This window comes from Micromonas commoda, chromosome 9 (genome assembly GCF_000090985.2).
Source record: "Micromonas commoda chromosome 9, complete sequence".
Lineage (NCBI taxonomy): Eukaryota > Viridiplantae > Chlorophyta > Mamiellophyceae > Mamiellales > Mamiellaceae > Micromonas > Micromonas commoda.
In genome coordinates, this window is record NC_013046.1 from 821,130 (window position 1) to 841,592 (window position 20,463).

General features: G+C 61.9%; 8 protein-coding genes across 8 annotated transcripts; 5 read left to right on the forward strand and 3 right to left on the reverse strand.

Annotated features, from left to right (window-relative positions):
• Positions 1–608: 608 nt before the first annotated feature.
• Positions 609–1,415, forward strand: MICPUN_84687 (predicted protein; the record flags this gene model as incomplete). The annotated part of the gene is made up of 1 exon (XM_002504290.1): positions 609–1,415. One exon carries the CDS (start codon positions 609–611, stop codon positions 1,413–1,415), a length of 807 nt encoding a protein of 268 aa, XP_002504336.1.
• Positions 1,416–1,686: 271 nt separating this feature from the next.
• On the forward strand, positions 1,687–2,217 carry MICPUN_61444 (predicted protein; the record flags this gene model as incomplete). The annotated part of the gene is made up of 1 exon (XM_002504291.1): positions 1,687–2,217. One exon carries the CDS (start codon positions 1,687–1,689, stop codon positions 2,215–2,217), a length of 531 nt encoding a protein of 176 aa, XP_002504337.1.
• Positions 2,218–2,358: 141 nt separating this feature from the next.
• MICPUN_97880 (predicted protein) lies at positions 2,359–3,462 on the reverse strand (the record flags this gene model as incomplete). The annotated part of the gene is made up of 1 exon (XM_002504613.1): positions 2,359–3,462. One exon carries the CDS (start codon positions 3,460–3,462, stop codon positions 2,359–2,361), a length of 1,104 nt encoding a protein of 367 aa, XP_002504659.1.
• Positions 3,463–4,792: 1,330 nt separating this feature from the next.
• Positions 4,793–6,450, forward strand: MICPUN_108921 (predicted protein). Its single transcript, XM_002504292.1, has one exon. It carries the CDS (start codon positions 4,817–4,819, stop codon positions 6,386–6,388), a length of 1,572 nt encoding a protein of 523 aa, XP_002504338.1. The 5' UTR covers positions 4,793–4,816; the 3' UTR covers positions 6,389–6,450.
• Positions 6,451–6,491: 41 nt separating this feature from the next.
• MICPUN_61447 (predicted protein) lies at positions 6,492–9,458 on the reverse strand (the record flags this gene model as incomplete). The annotated part of the gene is made up of 1 exon (XM_002504614.1): positions 6,492–9,458. The coding sequence occupies one exon, from the start codon at positions 9,456–9,458 to the stop codon at positions 6,492–6,494; it is 2,967 nt and encodes a 988-aa protein (XP_002504660.1).
• Positions 9,459–11,634: 2,176 nt separating this feature from the next.
• Positions 11,635–12,393, forward strand: MICPUN_71683 (predicted protein; the record flags this gene model as incomplete). Its single annotated transcript, XM_002504293.1, has 1 exon — positions 11,635–12,393. A coding segment is annotated over one exon (759 nt), but the record flags the coding sequence as incomplete, so codon positions are not given.
• Positions 12,394–12,531: 138 nt separating this feature from the next.
• Positions 12,532–13,881, reverse strand: MICPUN_102382 (predicted protein; the record flags this gene model as incomplete). Its single annotated transcript, XM_002504615.1, has 1 exon — positions 12,532–13,881. One exon carries the CDS (start codon positions 13,879–13,881, stop codon positions 12,532–12,534), a length of 1,350 nt encoding a protein of 449 aa, XP_002504661.1.
• Positions 13,882–14,125: 244 nt separating this feature from the next.
• RRP5 (predicted protein) lies at positions 14,126–20,386 on the forward strand (the record flags this gene model as incomplete). The annotated part of the gene is made up of 2 exons (XM_002504294.1): positions 14,126–14,293; positions 14,495–20,386. 2 exons carry the CDS (start codon positions 14,126–14,128, stop codon positions 20,381–20,383), a joined length of 6,057 nt encoding a protein of 2,018 aa, XP_002504340.1. The 3' UTR covers positions 20,384–20,386.
• Between the last annotated feature and the right edge of the window lie 77 nt (positions 20,387–20,463).

Consider the following 20,463-nt stretch of genomic DNA (forward strand, 5'->3'; position numbering starts at 1 on the left):
CCCAGGAGAGGACCGCAGCTGGCTTTTTGCGAAACGCCAAGAAGACGCTTCAGCTGCTCAACCTTTTGGCATCCTCACCCGCGGTGGCTCCCGCGTTCGTGTCGCCGAAGGTGGCTGGAAAGGCAGCTCACGCCGTGGTCCACTTTTTCGAGGGGTTACTTGGGCGCAAGTGCGCCAACCTCGGAGTGAAAGATCCCAAGAAGTACGGATTCGACCCCAAGCAGCTCGTGCTCGCCATCGTTGAGTTCACCGTGCGGCTTGACGGCGTCGCCGGGAATTTTGCGGAGGCGCTGGCGGGCGAGGACGACTACGACGCGGGGGTGATGGAACGCGCGAGAGACTTATTGATCCAGCACACGCTGGGCGCCGCGCTTCTGCCTCCGAAGATGTTCGACATCATCGCCGCGGTTGCCTCTCTACGCGGTGGCGGCGCCGCGACAACTCCCGGGAAAACCGCCGGTGATGGCGATGTTATGAGTCCCACCCTTGGCGATGTTATGAGTCCCGGCGCCGCTCCGCAAGACCCTGAGGCTGCTGCGCACGCGCTTCTCGCCGCACTCGGTCCGGAGCCAGAGGGATACGATTGGGAGGCGGCGTACAAGTCCGGCATGGAATCCCTCGGAACCTTTGGCGAGGTTGACTGCGGCGTACCCATCCGGGACTTCTTCTCGCAGTTTGACAAGAACAGCAAGGAGGATGACGCGGGCGGTGTCCCGTCCAAGGCGAAGCAGAAGAAGCTCGCGCGAGAGTCCGCCGCTCTTTCAGAGAATCAGCTCCCGTGCGAGGCTGGGTCCTCGATCTTTCTCAGGCACGATCCCGACAGGTTTGATCGCATGCGCGCGGTCATCACCGGGCCGGGAGGGACGCCGTACAGCGGCGGTTGTTTCGTGTTTGACGTTTACTTTCCGGCGGGCTACCCCGAGAAGCCTCCGATGGTGAACCTCGACACGACGGGAGGCGGTCGTGTTCGTTTCAATCCCAACCTGTACGCTGACGGAAAGGTGTGCCTGTCGTTATTGGGTACGTGGCATGGCGGCGGGATGGAAGAGAAGTGGGATGCAAAGAAGAGCAGCCTGTATCAGGTTTTGGTATCGATCCAGGGTTTAATCTTGGTCGACGATCCTATGTTCAACGAACCGGGTTTCGACGGCATACGTGGGACGACAGAGGGCGACATGAAGTCACGGGAGCACAACGAGGAGATCAGGCTTTACACTGTCAGGCATGCAATGATCGCGCACCTTAAGAAGCCGAGGGCCGGGGTTGAGAAGGTTTTGACGGAACACTTCAGGCTCAGGAAGTGGACAGTGATGAGGGAAGTGCTGTCGTGGTGCAAGGAGGCGGGGGATCCGACGGTGCAGAAGAGGATGTGGGGTGCTGCGAGGGAGTTGTCGCAGCTGTTGGCGGCCCTTTGAGCGCAGAGAGACGAGTGATGTAACGAGTGATGGAGTAAACGTAGCGTCACGATTTGAGAAATCCTCACGTCACACCGAAATTTTCTCTCGACTCGAACCCTAAATAATCCCTTTCCACGGACTGCGTGCGGCAGAGTGCCAAGCGCCCTGCGGTCGGCGTCAGAAGCGATAGGAGGCGCCATCTTCTGCGAGGATAGGTCTGACCATGTTACGCAGGGTCGCGTCTCGGTGCATGGTGGAGCTCGGAGTCGCCACGCCGTGGCGCGATCCGATGGCGTGGGAGACTGTGGCATCGTCTTGGACTTCCACGCAGGTTCGGCACATGGCAAAGGCGGCGAAGAAGAAGCAGCCCGTGAAGAAGAAAGCGCAAGGAGCTCCGAAAGCGGAGGTGAATCCGCGGATGAAGGCGGCGGTGGAACAGTATAAGGACATGTTGTTTGGCGCGGTGCCCAGGTTGACGAAGGAGCAGATGGCTGAAAACATAAGCGAGGAGGAGCTCAAGGAGTTCCAACTCAGGGCGGCGGAATACAGCCGCAAGAAGATGGCGCAGCACCGCGCGTTTCAGAAAGACATCAATAACAAGATTCGTCACAAGCGGGCAGCCATCGCGGCGCTGCCTCCGGGTTATCTTCGCGACCACGCGGAGACCCCCGATAACACGCTGTTTCCTCTGAAGCGGAGGTTGCCCGGGTGGGACACGCCGGCGATTGAGGGATACTACGAGGAGAAGCAGCGTGCGATGGAGGAGGCGGTCATGGGTGGGGGTGATGGCGCGATTGGTTCCGCGGGCCCATCGCGGTAGTGGCGTCATCGTCATCACAGGATTAGCGTCGTGTTAACAGCAATACTTTTGAGTTGAAAATAACCGTCTCCAGGGAGCAACCCGCGCCCTGACCAAATCTATGTCCCGTCCGTCCGTCCCAGACGGACATCCATTTACCGCTTACTGGTGCTCGCGGAGAACCTTGACGACGGACTTGAACGCGAACCACTCGGGGATGTCCTCGCCGCCGCGGAGCATCTTGCGGAACTTGGTGCCGGAGAGCTTCTTGACGCTGAGCTTCTTCGCCTCGGCGACGTCCGCGGTGACGTAACCCTCCTCGTCGGTGTACACAACGTTGAGGGAGGGAACGGTCTTCATGCCGAGCTCGGCGGCGTTGGCCTTGGCGAGGTCCTGGGCGTCGTAGGCGCCGTAGAAGTCCTCGCCGTCGATCGAGGACTTGGACCCCGCCATGTCGCGGCCGATGATGAAGTGGGTGCAGCCGTAGTTCTTGCGGATGATCATGTGCTGGATAGCCTCGCGGGGACCGGCCATGTGCATGGAGTAGGGGAGGTACGCCCACCTGATCGCGGGGTTGTTCACCTCCTTGGCGAGCACCTCGTAGGTGTGGTAACGGACGAGGCCGGAGATGTCGTCGTCCTGGGTGGGACCCATGGTGGGGTGCACGAGGCAGACGGCGCCCTCGCCGACGTTCTCGGCGTCGAGCGCGCGGGTGAAGAGCTCGTAGTGCGCCCTGTGGATGGGGTTACGGCACTGGAACGCGACGACGTCCTTACCCGCGGGGAGCATGGCGCGCACCTCGGAGGGGTCGGGGCAAGGGAAGGGGCGCTCGGGCTTGGAGAGACCCTCGACCTTGCCGCCGATGTAGTACTTGCGGCGCTCCATGGAGATCATGGACACGCCGGGGTGCTCGATGGAGGAGGTACCGTAGCACATCTTCGCCTCCAGGGGCTTGTCGGGCTTCCACTTGGACTCGACGGTGATGACGCCGACGTCCTTGCCCTGGTACTTGAGCAGCACCTTGTCGCCAACCTTGGTGTCCTCGCAGGCGGTGTCGAGGACGATGGGCATGCCAAAGAGAAGGTTGCTGCCGGGCAGGCGCATCTCCTTGACGCAGTGAGTGTACACGTCCTCGTTCATGAAGCCCGTGAGAGGGCTGAAGCCACCCACGGTGAGCAGCTCGACGTCGCACGCGTTCCTGTCGGAGAGCTCGAGGGTGCGGTTGCAAGAGGAGACGACGCTGGCCTTCTTCGACTCGTCAACCATGAGGTTCACGAGCTTGCCGCCGTGGGGCTCGATGAGACCGGCGGCGTGCGCCGCGGAGGAAGCGTGGAAGAGGGACTTGCCGGCTGTGAAAGAGCCGACGAGGCCGGCGCGAGCCTGCGGGGGAGGAGGGAAAGAGCAGCAGCGCGGTCAGCAACGTTCGGTGGAGTCGGAGTTGAGGTTACATTTCCGATCGACCGCCGACATCCGGCGAACGGCCGACTTGGGTGTGGTTCTGGGAGGGAAATCGGAAGGAGAGAATCGTGCGTCGGGGTTCCAATGCGATCACGATGGCATCGCGGTCGGATCGAGCCCCCGGGACCGGCGCTCGGTCCCGCCGCCTTCCCCGATCGCGGGCGCCTCGTCACATCCCGGCCGCAAGATTTTTCCCCTCTCGAGGGTGTTCACTTTTATCCTCACCTGCGCGCGGAGTTCACCAGCGAGGATGGCGCGGGAGGCGCCCGCCTCGGCGACGAGGCCAGCGGTGGCGCCGCGCCTCGCGGCGATGGTGGCGACCTGGCGGAGAGAACGGCGGACGGCACTCATAGAGGCCATCTTGTGCTGTCTTGTTGTGAGGTCTCGCTGATCCGTTCGATTGTTGCTTTGCCCGCGCCCGCGTGTGCGGGTCGGTTAGGGTTCTTTTTTGACTGTTTGCGTGTGCTAACCTGTCTTGGGGCCCATTTTCCAAAAACCTGCACCACACCAGCCAGAACGCTGTCCGCCTGTTGCCGGAAGTTCGTTGCTTCGGCAACCTTCCTCGCCAGATCAGACGACGCACGTAACAGCGCGCCAGGACCCAGTACTTTTCCGATGTCTTACGCTAGGCGGGCCCTCAAGCCCGTGGCGCAGTACGGTGCGGCCGCCGCCTACCGTCAGGTGAGATCCCGGACCCATCCCCGCGCGTGGGAGACGCGACGCTCGGGCGGCAGCTTTTCGCCCGTGCAATCGAAGGGGCGCGAAAACGACGCGGTCGGCGGTCCGCGGAGCCGTCGAAGGGAGGGCGGGTGGGGCGTGAAATCCGGTCCGGCGGTACCCGTGAACATGCCGCGTAAACCCTCGGATCGACGGGAGCCAAGCAGTCCCAGGATGTTAACCCATCCACCGGACTCGAGGCTCGATCCACAGATCGCGATCGCCGCCGCCCGATTTCGTCCCGAATCGTCGCGATAAAATGATCGAAGGACCGAGAGCACGTCACTGACCTTTCCTCCCCGCCAAACACCCGATTATTCTCTAGGTTGACGGCGTTCTCAAGAGCTGGACCCGCGGTCTCGCGAAGGATGTCAAGTTTGGCGTCGAGTCCCGCGCGCTCATGCTCCAGGGTTGCGACAAGCTCGCGGATGCGGTGCAGGTCACCATGGGCCCCAAGGGCCGCAACGTCGTCATCGAGCAGAACTTCGGCGCTCCCAAGATCACCAAGGACGGCGTCACCGTCGCCAAGAACATCGAGTTCTCCGACAGATTCATGAACCTTGGCGCCAGCCTGGTGAAGCAGGTGGCCTCTGCAACCAACGACGTGGCTGGCGACGGTACCACCACCGCCACCGTCCTCACCCGCGCCATCTTCAGCGAGGGATGCAAGTCCGTCGCCGCGGGCATGAACCCCATGGACCTCCGACGCGGTATTCAGGCCGCGGTCGATAAGGTCGTGGCGGAGCTCAAGAGCAAGGCGAAGCTCATCTCCACCACCGAGGAGATCGCTCAGGTTGGAACCATCTCCGCCAACGGCGAGCGCGAGATCGGCGATCTCATCGCGCGCGCGATGGAGAAGGTCGGCAAGGAAGGCGTCATCACCGTTGCCGACGGCAAGACCCTCGAGAACGAGCTCGAGGTCGTCGAGGGTATGAAGTTCGAGCGCGGCTACATCTCCCCTTACTTCATCACCAACTCCAAGACGCAGAAGTGCGAGCTCGAGAACCCCTACGTCCTGATCTTCGAGAAGAAGATCTCGGGCCTTAATCCGCTCCTCCCGGTGCTCGAGTCCGTGCTCAAGACCAGCCGACCGCTCCTCATCGTCGCCGAGGACGTTGAGTCAGAAGCTCTCGCCACCCTCATCGTCAACAAGTTGAGGGGCGGCGTTAAGATCTGCGCGGTTAAGGCACCCGGATTTGGCGAGAACCGCAAGTCCAACCTCCAGGACATCGCCATCCTCACCGGTGGTACCGTCGTTTCCGAGGATCTCGGCCACAAGCTCGACCAGGTGGACATCTCCATGCTTGGCACCGCCAAGAAGATCACCGTCAGCAAGGATGACACCATAATCCTTGACGGCGCGGGCGAGAAAGCCACCATCGAGGAGCGCTGCGAGCAGCTCAGGGACGCCATCGCGGAGTCAACCTCTGACTACGACAGGGAGAAGATGCAGGAGAGACTCGCGAAGCTCTCCGGCGGTGTCGCGGTGCTCAAGGTTGGCGGCGCCTCCGAGGTTGAGGTTGGCGAGAAGAAGGATCGCGTCGTTGATGCGCTCAATGCCACCAAGGCGGCGGTTGACGAGGGCATCGTCTCGGGTGGTGGCACAGCGCTGCTCAAGGCATCCAAGGCGCTCACCGAGCTGGAGGGATCGATGGCCAACTTCGACCAGAAGGTTGGTGTGCAGATCATCAAGGCGGCAATCAAGGTGCCCATGAAGACCATCGCCAACAACGCTGGCGTAGAGGGCAGTGTTGTCGTCGAGAAGGTGCTCGGCAACGACGACGACAACTGGGGCTACAACGCCGCCACCGGTGAGTACGGCGACATGGTTTCTTGGGGCGTCATCGACCCGCTCAAGGTTGTCAGGACCGCCCTCACCGACGCCGCGTCTGTGTCTTCGCTCATGATGACCAGCGAGTGCATGATCGTTGAGGGGAAGAAGGACCCTGCTGACGTTGCGGCGGGCATGGGCATGCCGCCGGGAGGCATGGGCGGCATGGGCGGCATGGGATTCTAAAGTGACCCAACTCTTACGCAACTGTGCCGCAAATTCTTAATTAAATTCGATGGTTCATCATCAACATTCCATCTTCAACACTGTCGCCTTCAAACTAGACTACTCAAGCCTTTTTTTTCGGCGATGGCGCAGCCCTAAATTCGGCGTCAAACGACCTTCTCACCGACGAGGGAGAACCCGGCGGTGATTCATCACCGACAGGCATCCCCGAAGTGAGTCGCGCGATTGCCTCGAGTCCGAGGCTTTTCTGTGGCGTTAGAGGCCCGGACGTGTTCACCGAGATTCTCCTTGGCGTGACGCCACCCGATGGAGAATCAAAAGATTCAGTCGGCAGATCAATATCCGTGGAAATGACGGGCCTCGACATTGATGTCAGCTCGATTGAGTTGCGCCTAGACAGCGGCTCATCTCCGCAGGGTGGATTTGCGTCGTCGACGCTCTGCCCGTTATCGCTCACCGAGAGATTATCACGTATGTGATCAATATCCTCGTCAGTGTCACTGTGATCAGATTCCGCCTGCGCATCGTCGCTGCTCCTCACAGACTTATCGTCATCCTCGTCATCCTCGTCATCCGTAAGCTCGCCCTCGGCATATGGCATGGGCACCTCCAGGGTTGCACGGAACATACCACAGTTGGTGGTATGTTCATTCTCCACTCGAAAGTAGTTCCAAGCAGACCGTCGGATAACCTCCAATGTAGCCCAGACCGTGAGCCAAATCTCGTGGCCTATCGTCTCAGCGCTGCCAATCGTGGGGATGGACGCGATTATCCACACGTTTCTCAGCAGTGCGTTTCCCCCGATTGCGACGTGGTAGATCCATCTGCGCTTGACCATTAGTCTGCGTTCAAAGAGACTAAAAGTGAATCCGCAGTTGGTGGACATGCAGAACCCAAACATCTTCTTGCTCGCTGTTTCGTGCCAATCCTTGGACACCAGTTTAACTTTCACCACAGACCAGTCCTGGAAAAAGTCCCATGCCGAGCCGTAGAGTATCGCCACATAGCTAGCGACGTTATACCACACCCGCAACGCCGAGGGGTTTGAGAAGATTGCGCCACCAATTTTATTGTCGCCGGCTTCCTCATAGCGAAGTATCAGACCAATAGCTATGGCGAGCAACCCGCTAAAGTACTTGCCACCATTCACCAAGTGCACTGGCATCCCGTCATCCCTATAACGCCTAAGAACCTGGGTCAGACGGCACCACGACGGCCAAAGCGCCACCACTGGAGCGTACTTAACCGCGCTCCTCAGCAGCGATCCAAACGCAAGGAAGAGCACGGCGACAAAATCTCGCATGGCGGTGGTTTGGGACACGAGCTGATCAGCGAGGAAGAAATCCATCATGCGCACGCGTCGAAACGGCGCCTGAATGGCTCGTGATAGAGCAGTGAGAAAGAATCGTCTGGTGGAATTCGGCGGGTGCTGTAGTCTCACTGCTGTCTTCTTGAATGGACCCCTCAGCAACCACTTGGGCCAAGGCGCAAGGAAAAATAGCAGCATGAGCACCATTGCTCCCAGAGCCGCTGCGAACACATCGTCGAGATGGTACAAACGGATGGTCCAGACGGATCCAGACCCGTTGATAGCACTCTTGGCGTTATTCTCGGCCCTGGCGACCAGCACGAGCGAGATTATGAGCCACGTGGACGCGATGAGGGCACCAGCCAGAACTGCCCCCGTGGAGGTCAGCTCAGTGCCTCGCTTGGCCTGCATGATGAAGGGTGCATTGACCCTAGTATCAACCCACGCCTGCACGGCCGAACCGTACAGCGCCACGTGAAGAGCGATAAGAAGTGGCGCTCTGATCGCGGGTGCCACCGCGGCAACAGCGTTGCACTCCACGGTATCCATCCTCCCGTTTGCGCACTTCTCAATGACGCGAGTGATCAACATTGCAAACAGAGCCCCAGCAGCTCCAAGTGCCAATCCCGCGGTAAACCTTGGTCCTGACGTGCGCCCGTGCGCGACGAAAGAAGTACCGGTCTCTCTGGTTTCCTCTCTGAGCTTAGCGAGTAACTCATTTCGCCTCTTGCGAACCTCGTAAAAGCCCAGCGGACCGGACTGCTTTGACGATTTGCTCCGGGTCTTGACGCCTCGCACCACCCGGTTCCACCTGTCGGGCTCGAGCATGCACAGCACCTCCTCAATCTTCAGGTACGCGTCCTCGAGTGCAGATCGCAAGGACTGAACCTCATCGTCGTGGAACACGCGAAGCTCTCGGAGACCTCGCATGTACGTGTCCTGCGTCTGCCAACCGGTGACCTTGTCGTGCTTCTTGCAGATCTTGCGAAACGCCTCCATGTTCAGTGACACAAACGACTCGAGCATGTTGACGGCGCGATAGGACTCCGAAACTGCCTTGCGAAGCATGCGTGCGCTATCCCTCGCCTTCTCCTGCGCGAAGGTTCGAGGTTCTGTCGACCGCTTCTTCGAGCTGGATCCGAACGACGACCCGATGTCGTGCATGATGTCGACGAGGTCGCCCTTCTTGGGCTCACGCTTGGGCATACGCACCACCCGCTGCGCCTCCGACATCAGATGGTTCAGCTGCGAGCGCTCGCGTTGCGTTTCACAACGGATGTGATCCAGTCGGTCGCTGTAAAAAGCCACCACACGCCGGAGCGCTTCGTCGAGCAGATGGAAGAATTGCACCTCCTCGTCCAACGCGAGGACGTTCTTTTCCTTCGGGGCGACCACAGTCGTGGCGATGCTCAACTCATTGGTCTCCGACGACGGTTGGCGCCTGTGTCGATTGACCGTTGCTTGATTGTCGATCACGTCCCCTGTTGTTCGCACTGTAATGAGCCCTTCGCGGTCGTGCTTGACCTCACGCTTCAGCTGCGGCCGCACGCCGGCGTCCGCCGTCCCGTCCCCGTCGAGCAGTTGCTGTCGGGTGCCGTCACCTGACGACGCGATGTTCTCCCGCTCGGTCATCTGCTGCTCCTCAGCGGTCATCCGTTTCACGAGGCGTTTGAGATGCTTCTTCATGGCCTTGTAGGGCACGTACTCGGTGCTCCACTCTGGAACCTGGGTATCCGCCATGCGCTTCCCGAACCCGACCATCTTTCGAGTCGGGGCGTTTGTGAAACTTCCTTCGCGAGAGGTATCTTCGGGAGTTAATCTCCACCTCGTTCACCCACGCACCCGGCCCACCCGGCCCACCAAACGTCGAGAGGACGGCTGGACTGATCCGCGAGGGTCTACCAACACGAGGATCTCTACCTCGTCGAGACGCTCTGGCCGCTCGCGCGACCTCGCGCGCTCCGACAACGAGAGCGCAAAACCGCGTGAAGTCAAAGATACCTTCTTTGTTCTGCACGAAGACGGTGATCTCGCAACAACGAACAGCGGTCGCCCGAAATTCCTCAGAGTGCCGAGCGCGGCTCGGGGGCACGGGAGCGAAGTCACCGAGCTAAACATGGGTCTCCTCGGTGGCGTCAGGATTGTCGCCAAGGAGGAGGTGGAGCGCGATCTCAAGAAGGAGAAGAAGCGCGCCAAGAAGGAGGCCAAGAAGGCGAGGAAGAAGGAGAAGAAGGAGAGGCGCGGAAGAGAGGCGGCGGAGTCTTCCGATTCTTCGGGCTCCGACAACGAAGACGACCGCGGCCCTAGAGGTCCCGAAGGACCTCCCGACCCTACATCCGTTCCCGATGGACATCCATCGCGGCAATCGCAGCAGCCCGAGGGCGGGCGCGAGGATTGGATGGGAGGAGGCCTGGACCGCGCCCTGGCTGACGATGCGTCGAAGGCTCGCGATCCGAAATCCTCCGCGCAGCACAAGCGCGAGGCGGAGTTGGAGAGGCAGGCCAAGGTGGCGGCCGAGCGCGAGCTGAACCCTTTCTGGAAAGACGGAGGCGATGGAAAGCCCACGGAAGAGGCGGAAGCGGAGCGGCCGAAGCTGGCTCCCGGCGCGGCGCTGCTCAGCGCCGGCAAGAGCGGAGGGGTGGGCGACGGCGGGGCTTCGTGGAGGCTCAAGGCGCTCCGTCGCGCCAAGGAGCGAGCCGCGGAGGAGGGCAAATCACTCGCGGACGTCGTCGGGGACAGGTGGGGATCCGTCGCGCAACTCGTCGAGAGCATCGGAGACAAGGTGGCGCACGACAAGGCGCACTTTCAGGCGAAGCGCGACCGCGATCCCGACGGGGGGGGCGTCGGCGGCGACGAGTGCTTCAGGTGCGGAAGGAAAGGGCACTTTGCGAGAGACTGCCCCGACGCCCCCGCGCACGGGCAGAAGCGAGGCCGGGGCGATCGAGGCGGCGTTGACGACGAGGACATCGCGAGGGCGGACGCTCGCGGCGGCGGTCGGTCGTCCTACCTCGACGACGTCGGAACCGCGGGTCGGCCGAAGATGATGGCGCCGAGGGGGGACAGGAACTGGCGCGGGGGGGGTGCCAAGGACTCCAAGCGCGGGTTGAGCGGCAAAGACAGGGAGCTCCTGGCGAGTGCATCGAAGGCGGCGAATAAGTTCTCGTCCGACGGCAGCTTCATGAATCAGTTCGTCGATCAGGACGACCGGGCATCGGATGAGCCCCCGGCGGAGAGGAGGGCGTTTGGTTGGACCCCCGGCGAGTCCGCCGCCGGCTGGGGCGGGACCGCGCGCGGCGGAAGCGACGACGACCGAGGCGGCGTCGGCGAGGGTTTTGTCAACGAGATCGTCGACGTCGAGTCCGACGGGGACGATGAGCCGCGCCCTCGAGCCGCCGCTGCCAATCGGGAAGATTCCGGGGGCGTCGTCAACCCGCGGCGGCCAGAGAACGCCGGCGTCGCCCCGAAGCCCCAGTCCGGCAACATGTCCGCGGCGGCCGCGCTCAGGGCGAGGCTGATGGGTAAGTCGGCGCCTGCGCCTCCTAAAAGGGACCCCGTCGTCGAGGCGCTTCCCCTGGTCACGGCGGATGGTCGAGCCGCGCCGGGTGCGTTTGGACGCGCGACGACGCTGAAGGGCGGCGTATCGGCTGCGGAGGGTGCGGTTCGACGAGCCCCCAAGACGACGCAGAGGTTCGAGGGAGGGGAGAAGAACCGGTACTACCGCGACGACGACGGGGTCACGCTACAGGATCTGGTCGCCGAGCACAAGCACGGCGGCGGCGACGACTACGACAGGAACCTGGCGGATAACATCGCCAGGTCAAAGCGGTTCAAGGGAGCGGGCACGGAGAGGGAGCGCGACATGCAGGTGGACGACGAGTACGATAACGACGCCGGCCTCGAGATGTACGAGAAGCGGGAGAAGAAGATGAGCCAGGCTAAGCAGCAGGAACGCGCCAAGCAACGCGCGGTGGCTGACTACAAGCGCGCGCAGGCGGCGCAGCAGAGGTGCCCGTTTTGCCTGGACAACCCCAACAAGCCGAGGCATCTGCACGTCGCGTACGGCAACCTCGCCTACCTCATGCTGCCGATGGCGGGGCGGCTGGTGCCCGGTCACTGCATCATCGCGCCCGTCAACCACTGCGCGTCGTCCAGGGCTGCGGACGAGGACGTGTGGGAGGAGATGCGGAACTTTAAGAAGTGCCTCGTGAAGATGTTTGCTGCGAAGAACCAGGAGTGCTGCTTCATCGAGACGGTCGTGAAGCTCGGCGGCGGCGGGTTGGGTGCCGTGGGAGCCGCACTCAGCAAGCACACCATCATCGAATGCATACCCCTCCCGGATGATGTCGCCGAGCGCGCGCCCATGTACTTCAAGAAGGCGATCGACGAGGCAGAGTCAGAGTGGAGCACGCACGACAGCAAGAAGTGCATCTCGACGGCGCCTCCCAAGGGTCTGCGAGGCGCCGTGCCGCCAAACTTCCCTTACTTTCACGTTGAGTTCAACATGAAAGGAGGTTTCGTGCACGTCATAGACGATGATGATAAGTGGAGGGTGGACTTTGGGCGGGACGTGCTCATCGGCTTACTCGACCTGCCTGAGAACACCACGCAAGCGAAGAAGCGACCGCTACCCCCGGCGGTGCTCAAACGGGAGATGGATCAGTTCCTGGACATGTGGGACCCGCACGATTGGACCAAGCAGCTCTGATGGGAGATGAAAAGGCGAGGCACTTAGCTCTGATTTGTAGTTTCGTCGTAAGTGTTAAAAATGCGTAACTCTTAGTCGTCTAAAGCTCGCGTTTGAGGTGGTTCGTTTATGATTCTGATACAGGACACCTCACAACACGCCGGTTGTCTGCCATGGCGTGGTATCTTGCAAGCTTCCGTTGATGGCCGTCGGCGCGGGAAGGGCCGCCGTAACTGCCTCCGCCTGGGTCGCTTGCCCCGCAGGAGGAGCCTCGAGCTTCAGTAATTCCTCCTGCTCCCGCTTCTTGCGAGCCTTGGCGCCCCTACCATTTCTCTCCCTCTCCTGGTTCTTAAGCTTCCACTCCGGAATCGTGTTCTTCAACGCAGCGACGCAGTGCGCCTCCATTTTGAACACCCCCAGAAACTTGTAGATTCCCGGCTTGTCCAGCAGAAACGCCCCGAACAGGTCACCGCCATTCTCCGCAACTCGCTTCTCCTTCGCAGACCTCGGGTCGATTGCCTCCTCTCTGTCAAAGTACGCCTGAAGATCATCCGGGATCACGCCGCGGTCCATATTTTGAGCCCGCTCGCTGGAGATGGCCCGAATCCCCTTGGTGCCTGTGGGTGACCCGATATCGTCCAGGGTCTTGCTATCCACGTGGTCTCCGAAGTGCTTGCAGACGTTGACGCAGTAGCCCGCCTCCCTCGCCTTTGCGTCATACGCATCAGCAGCCTCCGCCAAGGTCTTAAACCTGCCCAGGCACGTTCGCTTGTCCTCGCCGCGCATTTTGATGCGCGCCTCGTAGATGCTTTGGCCCTTGCGACGCACACCCTTCATCTTTGGCTCCTTCCCCTCTAGGTCCGCGTCGTGGGCCGCTTGATTCGCGTCGTGGGCCGTTTGATTCGAGTCTCCCGTGGACACCTTGTCTGCCGTGGACACCTTGTGACTCCATGTGACATCCTTGTGGACAATTAAGGCGCGCGCCTCTTCCTCAACGGGAGCGCCGGGGATCGCCTGGGCATTCGCCGTAGAATCTTCTGTGGAACCCAGGGCAAGAGTTGCGAGCGTGGCGCCACCATGAAGGTCTTTTAACTCCTCGATACCGTTGATCCGCGCCTCCGCCTTAGCCTCCTCCTCCTTGTCCGGGAAGTTCAACAACTCGGGGGCGAATCCAATCTCGCGAGCGGCTTTGTCCCACGCTAGTGCAGCCAGTTCCTTGGTCTCGAAGTAGCCAAGCGCGCGCTGCCTGCCGTCGCCGGCGGTGGACGTGATCCTGGCCCGGTACCTTCCGCTCTTGTTGTGCAGCGCCACGCCCCTGTAACCGGATTTGCCCACCCGGCGCTTTGTGCCCCGAGAGTAAGTTCCCGCGCCCGCTCCTCCATCATTCCCGATCACAGCAAGGGGTCCCGCGCCACCCGACGGGTTCACGTCGCCCGCGGCGCCCCTGAGTATCTCCGTGAGCGGCTTGTCGTCGTCGTCGTCAACATCGTTGGGCGCCATCTTCCAAGTGGAGGGCGATCGTCCAGCCCAGGCGCGTTCTACCACTGGTCGCCTTCAGGCGGGAAGGGACCTCCGATTCGGCCTAAAAGGGACCCATAACCCCAAAAAAGGACACGAACTTGGCGCTGGCGCGCTCCAGTAGGCGGTGGGAGACAAATCTCCAACCGCCGTCGCCCGCTGCAGCCACAGTCGTGGCCAGGTTGCAACGCATTCAAGCATCGCACACGCGCGCTGGTCACGTGCGATGGGTGCCAAGCGAACCAGAGACGAGGACGACGCCGAGGAGGCCTTCCCTCGCGGCGGCAGCGGCTCGGGCGGCGATGACCTGCCTCGTGGTGGCAATACCGGCGGAGGCGGCGGCGGCTCCGGGAAGAAGCGCTCGAAGAAGCTGTTCGATGATGAAGATGGCGGGGTGCGTATCCCTTTAACCCTCCAAGCGCATCTCCACGAACATGAGGATCCTTGGAATTTGACCTGCACCATCGAAAATCCTCTCGCCGTCCCGACATCTTCGCCGACTGGCTCGCCCCGCCGCCGCCGACCCATCGCTTTTTCTTCTCCACCGAACCCGACTGACCTGTCGACCACTCTCCATCCCTCCCTCCCGACTCAGGCTACCGCGTGGGTCGCTGGCGCCAAGAAAGTGGGCGATGGCAAGTACGTTGAGCTGCTCAAGTATAAGAACCTGCGTGTGGGCATGAAGGTGCTCGGCGTGGTGACGGAGGTTAACGATCGAGGACTCACCGTCTCGCTGCCGAATGGCCTGAAGGGAACCGTGACTCGCGCGGAGGCCTCCGACGTGCTCGCGCCAGCGTCCAAGAGGGGCAAGAAGGGACCCGACGGGGATGATCCCTCGGAGGCGTCCGAGTCCGAGTCCGAGTCCGAAGAGGAGGACGAGGACGAGGACGAGCGACTTGATCTGACCTCGATGTTCCAAGTTGGGCAGATTCTGCGCTGCAAGGTTCGCCAGCTCGGCAAGGGCAAGAGCGGCGGTAAGCGAATCGACCTGTCCACTCGCCTCTCGCAGGTGTGCAGCAATATATCCGGACATTCTTTGACGGACGGCATGGCCGTCCCCGCGTGCGTGAACAGCGTGGAGGACCACGGATACGTGCTGTCCTTTGGCTGCTCGGACTCGCCAACTGGCTTTCTGCCGCGCAAGTCGTGCCCACAGTCGTTGGTGGACACCCTCGTGCGGGGTTCCATCCTGGATGTGGTGATTGCGGGTGACGAAGGCAAGGATGGCAAGAGAGCCCGGAGCAAGGGCCCCGGCGGTGTGATGCAGTGCACCGCGGACCCAAAGCGGGTGGCGCAGGCGGTGACGCATGAGGGTGACGGCGCCGCGATGAGCACGCTGCTCCCGGGCATGTTGGTCAACGCGAGGGTGAAGGCGGTGCTCGCCGATGGTCTTCAGATGAACTTCATGACGTATTTCACCGCGACGGTGGACGCATTCCACGTGGGCGGCGGTGTGCACGGCGCGGCGCCCGATCCCGCGGCAGCGCACAAGACGGGTGAGCGCGTGCGGGCGAGGGTGCTGTACGTGGACGCGGCTGCCAAGAGGGTTGGTCTCACCTTGCGTCCGCACCTGGTGACGCTCGAGGCGTCGGTGCGAGCGGGCGCGATGCCAAAGCCCGGGACCATCTTCGAAACCGCCGTGGTTCGAAGGGTGGACACCGCCATCGGCGTCCTGCTCGAGCTCAAGTCTGAGAACGAGAACGTTCACCCCACCTTTGGCTACTGCCACATATCCGACGCCGCGGACGAGCACCTGGACAAGCTCGAGAAGAGGTTCAAGGTTGGCAAGAAGGTGCGCGCGCGAGTGATCGGCTCGAGGGCGATGGACAGCGTGGCCACCGTGAGTTGTAAGTCGACCGTGCTCGATCAGCCGTTCTTGTCCCTGGAGGAGCTCGTACCCGGAATGCAGGTGCGCGGCGAGGTTGTCGCCGTGGAACCTTACGGAGCCGTCGTGAAACTCGCGCCCGGGGTCAAGGCTCTGTGCCCGCCGAACCACATCTCGGACATCCCCGGCAGGGTGACCAACGCAAAGGTGAAGGAGGGTCTCAGCGCCAAGTTCAGGGTGGTGTCCGTGGACCGCGTCAAGGGACGAGCGGTGGTGACGCACAAGAAACAGCTGATAAGGTCCGAGCTACCCGTCGTCGCCTCGCTCGATGACGCGACGCCGGGTACGACGACACACGGCGTCGTCACGGGAGTTGAGCCCTACGGTGTCTTCGTGCAGCTCTACGGGAATCTTCGCGGCCTGGCGGGTCTCCAGGACTTGGGACTCGCCGCGGATCAGACCCCGCAGGAGGCTTTTGCCGTCGGCCAGGTGGTCAGAGCAACCGTGATTCGCTCCGACAGAGGTGAACAGAAGATCAAGCTCTCCCTCGCTCCGGGTGGTGCCGTCGCCAACGGTAACGACCTCGACGGCACGCCAGGGGAGAAGGGCGATGTCGGCGCCCCGGAGCCCGGCACCGTTGTCGAGTCAGCGACTGTGAAGCGGGTCGATGAAGCCACCGGCAACGTCCAGGTGACTCTGCCCGGGGGCGTGCCCGGCGTGGTGACCGCCGCGCAGATGTCCGACCACCCGCTCACGGGTGCCGGCCTGTCTCAGGCGTTCGCGCCGGGTGACGAGATCGGCCCGCTCGTGGCGCTGGAGGCGAAACCCCGTCGCTCGATCCTCTCACGAAAAGCGTCCCTCGTGGAGGCTGCTCGCGGGGGAACGCTTCCAGAAGACATCAGCGGCGTGGTCGTCGGAGCCATCTATCCGGGTTACGTCGCGTCCGCAACCGCTAACGCCGGAGTTTTCGTCCGATTCCTTGGCCGTCTCACCGGTCTTGCACCTCCCTCGCAGCTCACCGACGTCCCAGTCGCTGGCGGCGTTGACCCGGAGGAGATGTTTGCGCTCGGCCAGACGGTTCTCGCCAGAGTTGTGTCCGTGGACGCAACCGTCGAGCCTCCGCGACTTTCCCTGTCCCTCGCGCCTCGCGGTGTGGCGGCGTCGTCGGGGGTGACCGCGGAGGCGCCGCTGATCCGGTCCATCTTCACGGACGTTGACGTCGCCGATAGGCTCGCCGATGAGCGCGCCGCGAGCGGAGGCGAGGCACCCGAGGGTTTCCTCACTGCCGCCGCCAACGAAAAGCTTAAAGTTGGCGAAGAAATCAAGGGCGTCGTTCACGCCGTGAGAGAATACGGTGTGCTCGTGGACATGCCTGATGTGGACCCCGATGCGGTTGGTCTGGTTGCGTTCCATCAGCTCCCGAACGCGAACGGCGACAATGAAGAGCCCAAGCATCCGGCTGAAGGGGAGAAAATAACGGGCCGTGTCCTCGACGTGTCCCGGCGCGAGGGTGTCGTCGACATTGGTGCGCGCCCTTCGTTGACCGGGGCAAAGGTTGGGAAAAAGGGCGCCAAGGCGCTTACCACCGCTGAGCTCAAGAAGCGCAAGGCTGCCCAGGCTGGAGCGCATAAGCTTGAGATTGGCTCTAAGGTGACGGCAGAGGTTGAACTCGTCAAGCCTGAGTACGCTGTCCTTTCTCTGCCGGATCACGGCGGTGCCATCGCGTACGCGTCTGTGAACCTTCTGAACAGGCGTTTCAACGAGGATGAGGTTGAGACGGAGAGATTCGCGGTCGGGCGCAAGGTTACCGCCTTCGTTGCCGGCAACGCCGCGAGTGGGTCGCCCGGCGATAGGCTCCTGCTCACGGTTCCCGCTGCCAAGTCCAACAAGGGCGCCGGATCCGGGGAAGCATCCGCGGTGGGCGCGGGTCTGGCCATGGAGGGGGTGGTGAAGGAGGTGCAATCCATGCAGGCCATCTTAACGCTGCCAAACGGGCGCAAGGGCAGGCTCCATGCCACGGAGTTGGCCGAAGGAGCTTTTCCGATGAAGAAGATCGCCGTGGGCGCCACCTTGAACGTCGTCACGCTCGGACCCGCCGGCGACCGTGGGAACATGCTCGAGCTGACCGTCAGACGTTCCGTGGAAGAGAGCAGGGAGATTGCGCGCGCGGCGACCGATGCGGGTGGTGGTGACGGATCTGGTGCGGGCATCGCGGGAACAGCCGCGCTCGCCACGCTCTCTGAGGGCGACGAGATTGACGGCATCGTATCAGCCGTCTCTGCCGATACCCTCGCCATTGCCGTCGCTCCCGGCTTGACTGCTCGTGTGCCCAAGATTGAGACTGGCGATTCGATCGCTGCTCTCAGAAAGGCGCTCACGTCAAGATTCACCGTCGGTGAGCGCGTCAAGATGACCGCCCTCGCCGCCGACGTTGCAAGGAAGAAGATCATCGTGACCCTTCGATCCGCGGACAAGCGAAACGTCGTGGAGGGCGCAAAAATTGCGGGCATCGTCTCCAAGATTGCCCCCGGCGGAGGCGGCGTGTTTGTCCAGCTCAACTCCAGGCAGCACGGTCGCGTTCACGTCACCGATATCGCGGATGATCCTCGCTCCGAACCCTGGAAGCTGCACAGCGTCGGCGAGGCGGTTGAGGTGAGGGTCCTCGGTGTTGGCGAGGGTGGCGAGGTTGACCTCTCCATGAAGAGCTCTGCGCTCAAGTCCAAGGGCTCATCCAACGGTATCAGCTCCGTCTCGCAGCTTGCTCCGGGCGCGCACGTCTCCGGGTTCGTCAAGCAGGTGAACAAGGGAGGATGCTTCGTCGCCATCTCCAGGTCGGTTGACGCGAGGGTCAAGATGTGCAACCTCGCGGATACCTTTGTCTCCGACCCCGCGCAGGAGTTCCCCAAGGGTAAGCTCGTGAAGGGAACCATCCTATCGGTTGATGAGTCCTCGGGCCGCGCGGAGATGACCCTCAGGTCCGACGGCATGGACGCCGCCGCGGGTAGGTCCCAGATTGACAACAATGCGCACGTGGAGGAGGGAAGCGTGCAGATGGGCACCGTGCGACGGGTCCAGACCTACGGCGTGTTTGTCACCCTCGACGGCTCGGGTCGATCGGGTCTGTGCCACATCAGCATGTTTGCGGATGCGCGGATCAAGGATTCGCTCGAGCAGCACGTGCGCGCAGGCGAGCGCGTGCGGGTGAAGGTGCTCCAGGTTGATGAAGAGACTGGGAAGATCTCCCTCGGCATGAAACCCTCCCTCTTTGCGGATGATGAGATGCCTGACGGCGACGCCGGGGCTGGAATGGAGGAGGATCCGCTCATGGCGGATGAGGATGAGGAAATGGAGGAGGACGACGACGACGATTCCGCAGATGAGGCCGAGGAAGAGGAGGAAATTGATGACGATGATGAGGACGCGGAAGATGATGAGTCCGACGAGGATGATGATGAGTCCGACGAGGATGATGATGAGTCCGACGAGGAAGGTGCCGATGTGCTCGAGGGTGACGACGACGTTGACATGGACTCCGAGGATGGGGATGACGTGGATGAGGACGACGAGGGCGAGGATGATTCCGACGATGAGGACGACGAGGATTCTGATGACGAGGACTTGGAAGACGACGACAAGGGTGCGGTCGACGAGGATATCGGCTTTGACTGGGACGACGACAAGAATGCCAAGGACGAGGAGGATGAGGAGGACGCCGCCGACGAGGGACCAAAGTCCAAGTCAAAGTCCAAGCGCGAACGAGCAAAGGAGAAGGCTGCCAAGGAGCTCGAGCTCCACCGCAAGGAGCAGGCTCTCAGGGACAAGGCTGACGCCGCACCGGAGACCGCGCAGGACTTCGAGAAGCTCATCATGTCCTCCCCGAGGTCCTCATACGTCTGGCTCAGGTACATGGCGTTTCAGATGTCCGTGGGCGCATACGACGAGGCGAGATCGGTTGCGGAGCGCGCTCTCAAGGCCATCCCGGCGGATGACGAGGACGAGCGCATGAACGTGTGGGTGGCGTACCTGAACCTCGAGAACCTCCACGGCAAGCCATCGCCGAGGGAGGCGCTTCTCAAGCTGTTCGACCGCGCCACCAAGGTTGCCAACCCAAAGAAGCTGCACCTCACCCTCGCCGGCATCTACGAGCGATCCGGGCAGGACGACATGGCTGCCCAGACGCTCAAGACAGCCACGAGGAGGTTCGGCCAGTCCGCCAAGGTGTGGCTCGCACACATTCGCGCTCAGATCCTCCACGTCGGCGATAAGAATGCAGATCCGGAGAGCGTCCGCAAGGCGCTCGACCGCGCCACCCAATCACTGCCGAAGCGCAAGCACGTCAAGGTGCTGGTGCAGACTGCGCTGCTGGAGATTCGGGAGGGGTCGGTTGAGCGCGGTCGGACCATGTTCGAGTCGATCCTGAGGAACTATCCCAAGCGCACCGATATTTGGAGCACCTACATCGACCAGGAGATCAAGCAGGGCGATCCCGACCGCACCAGGTCTCTGCTGGAGCGAGCTACGCACCTGGACCTCAACCCCAAGAGCATGAAGTTTTTGTTCAAGCGGTACCTCAACTTTGAGAGGGAGGTTGGGGACAGGCAACGCATCGAGCACGTGAAGCAGCGCGCGTTGGACTATGTCGCGCAAAAGTTCGGTTGATGAGAGGAGACGACAATTGCATAGAGTTACTTGAAAATCACACGACCACATTAGACACAACACGTAGTCTATAGCTAGCA

What these genes read in the sequence shown, in the direction of transcription:
- MICPUN_108921 (XM_002504292.1), top strand. Translation starts at nt 4,817, where the DNA reads ATGGGCCCCAAGGGCCGCAACGTCGTCATCGAGCAGAACTTCGGCGCT.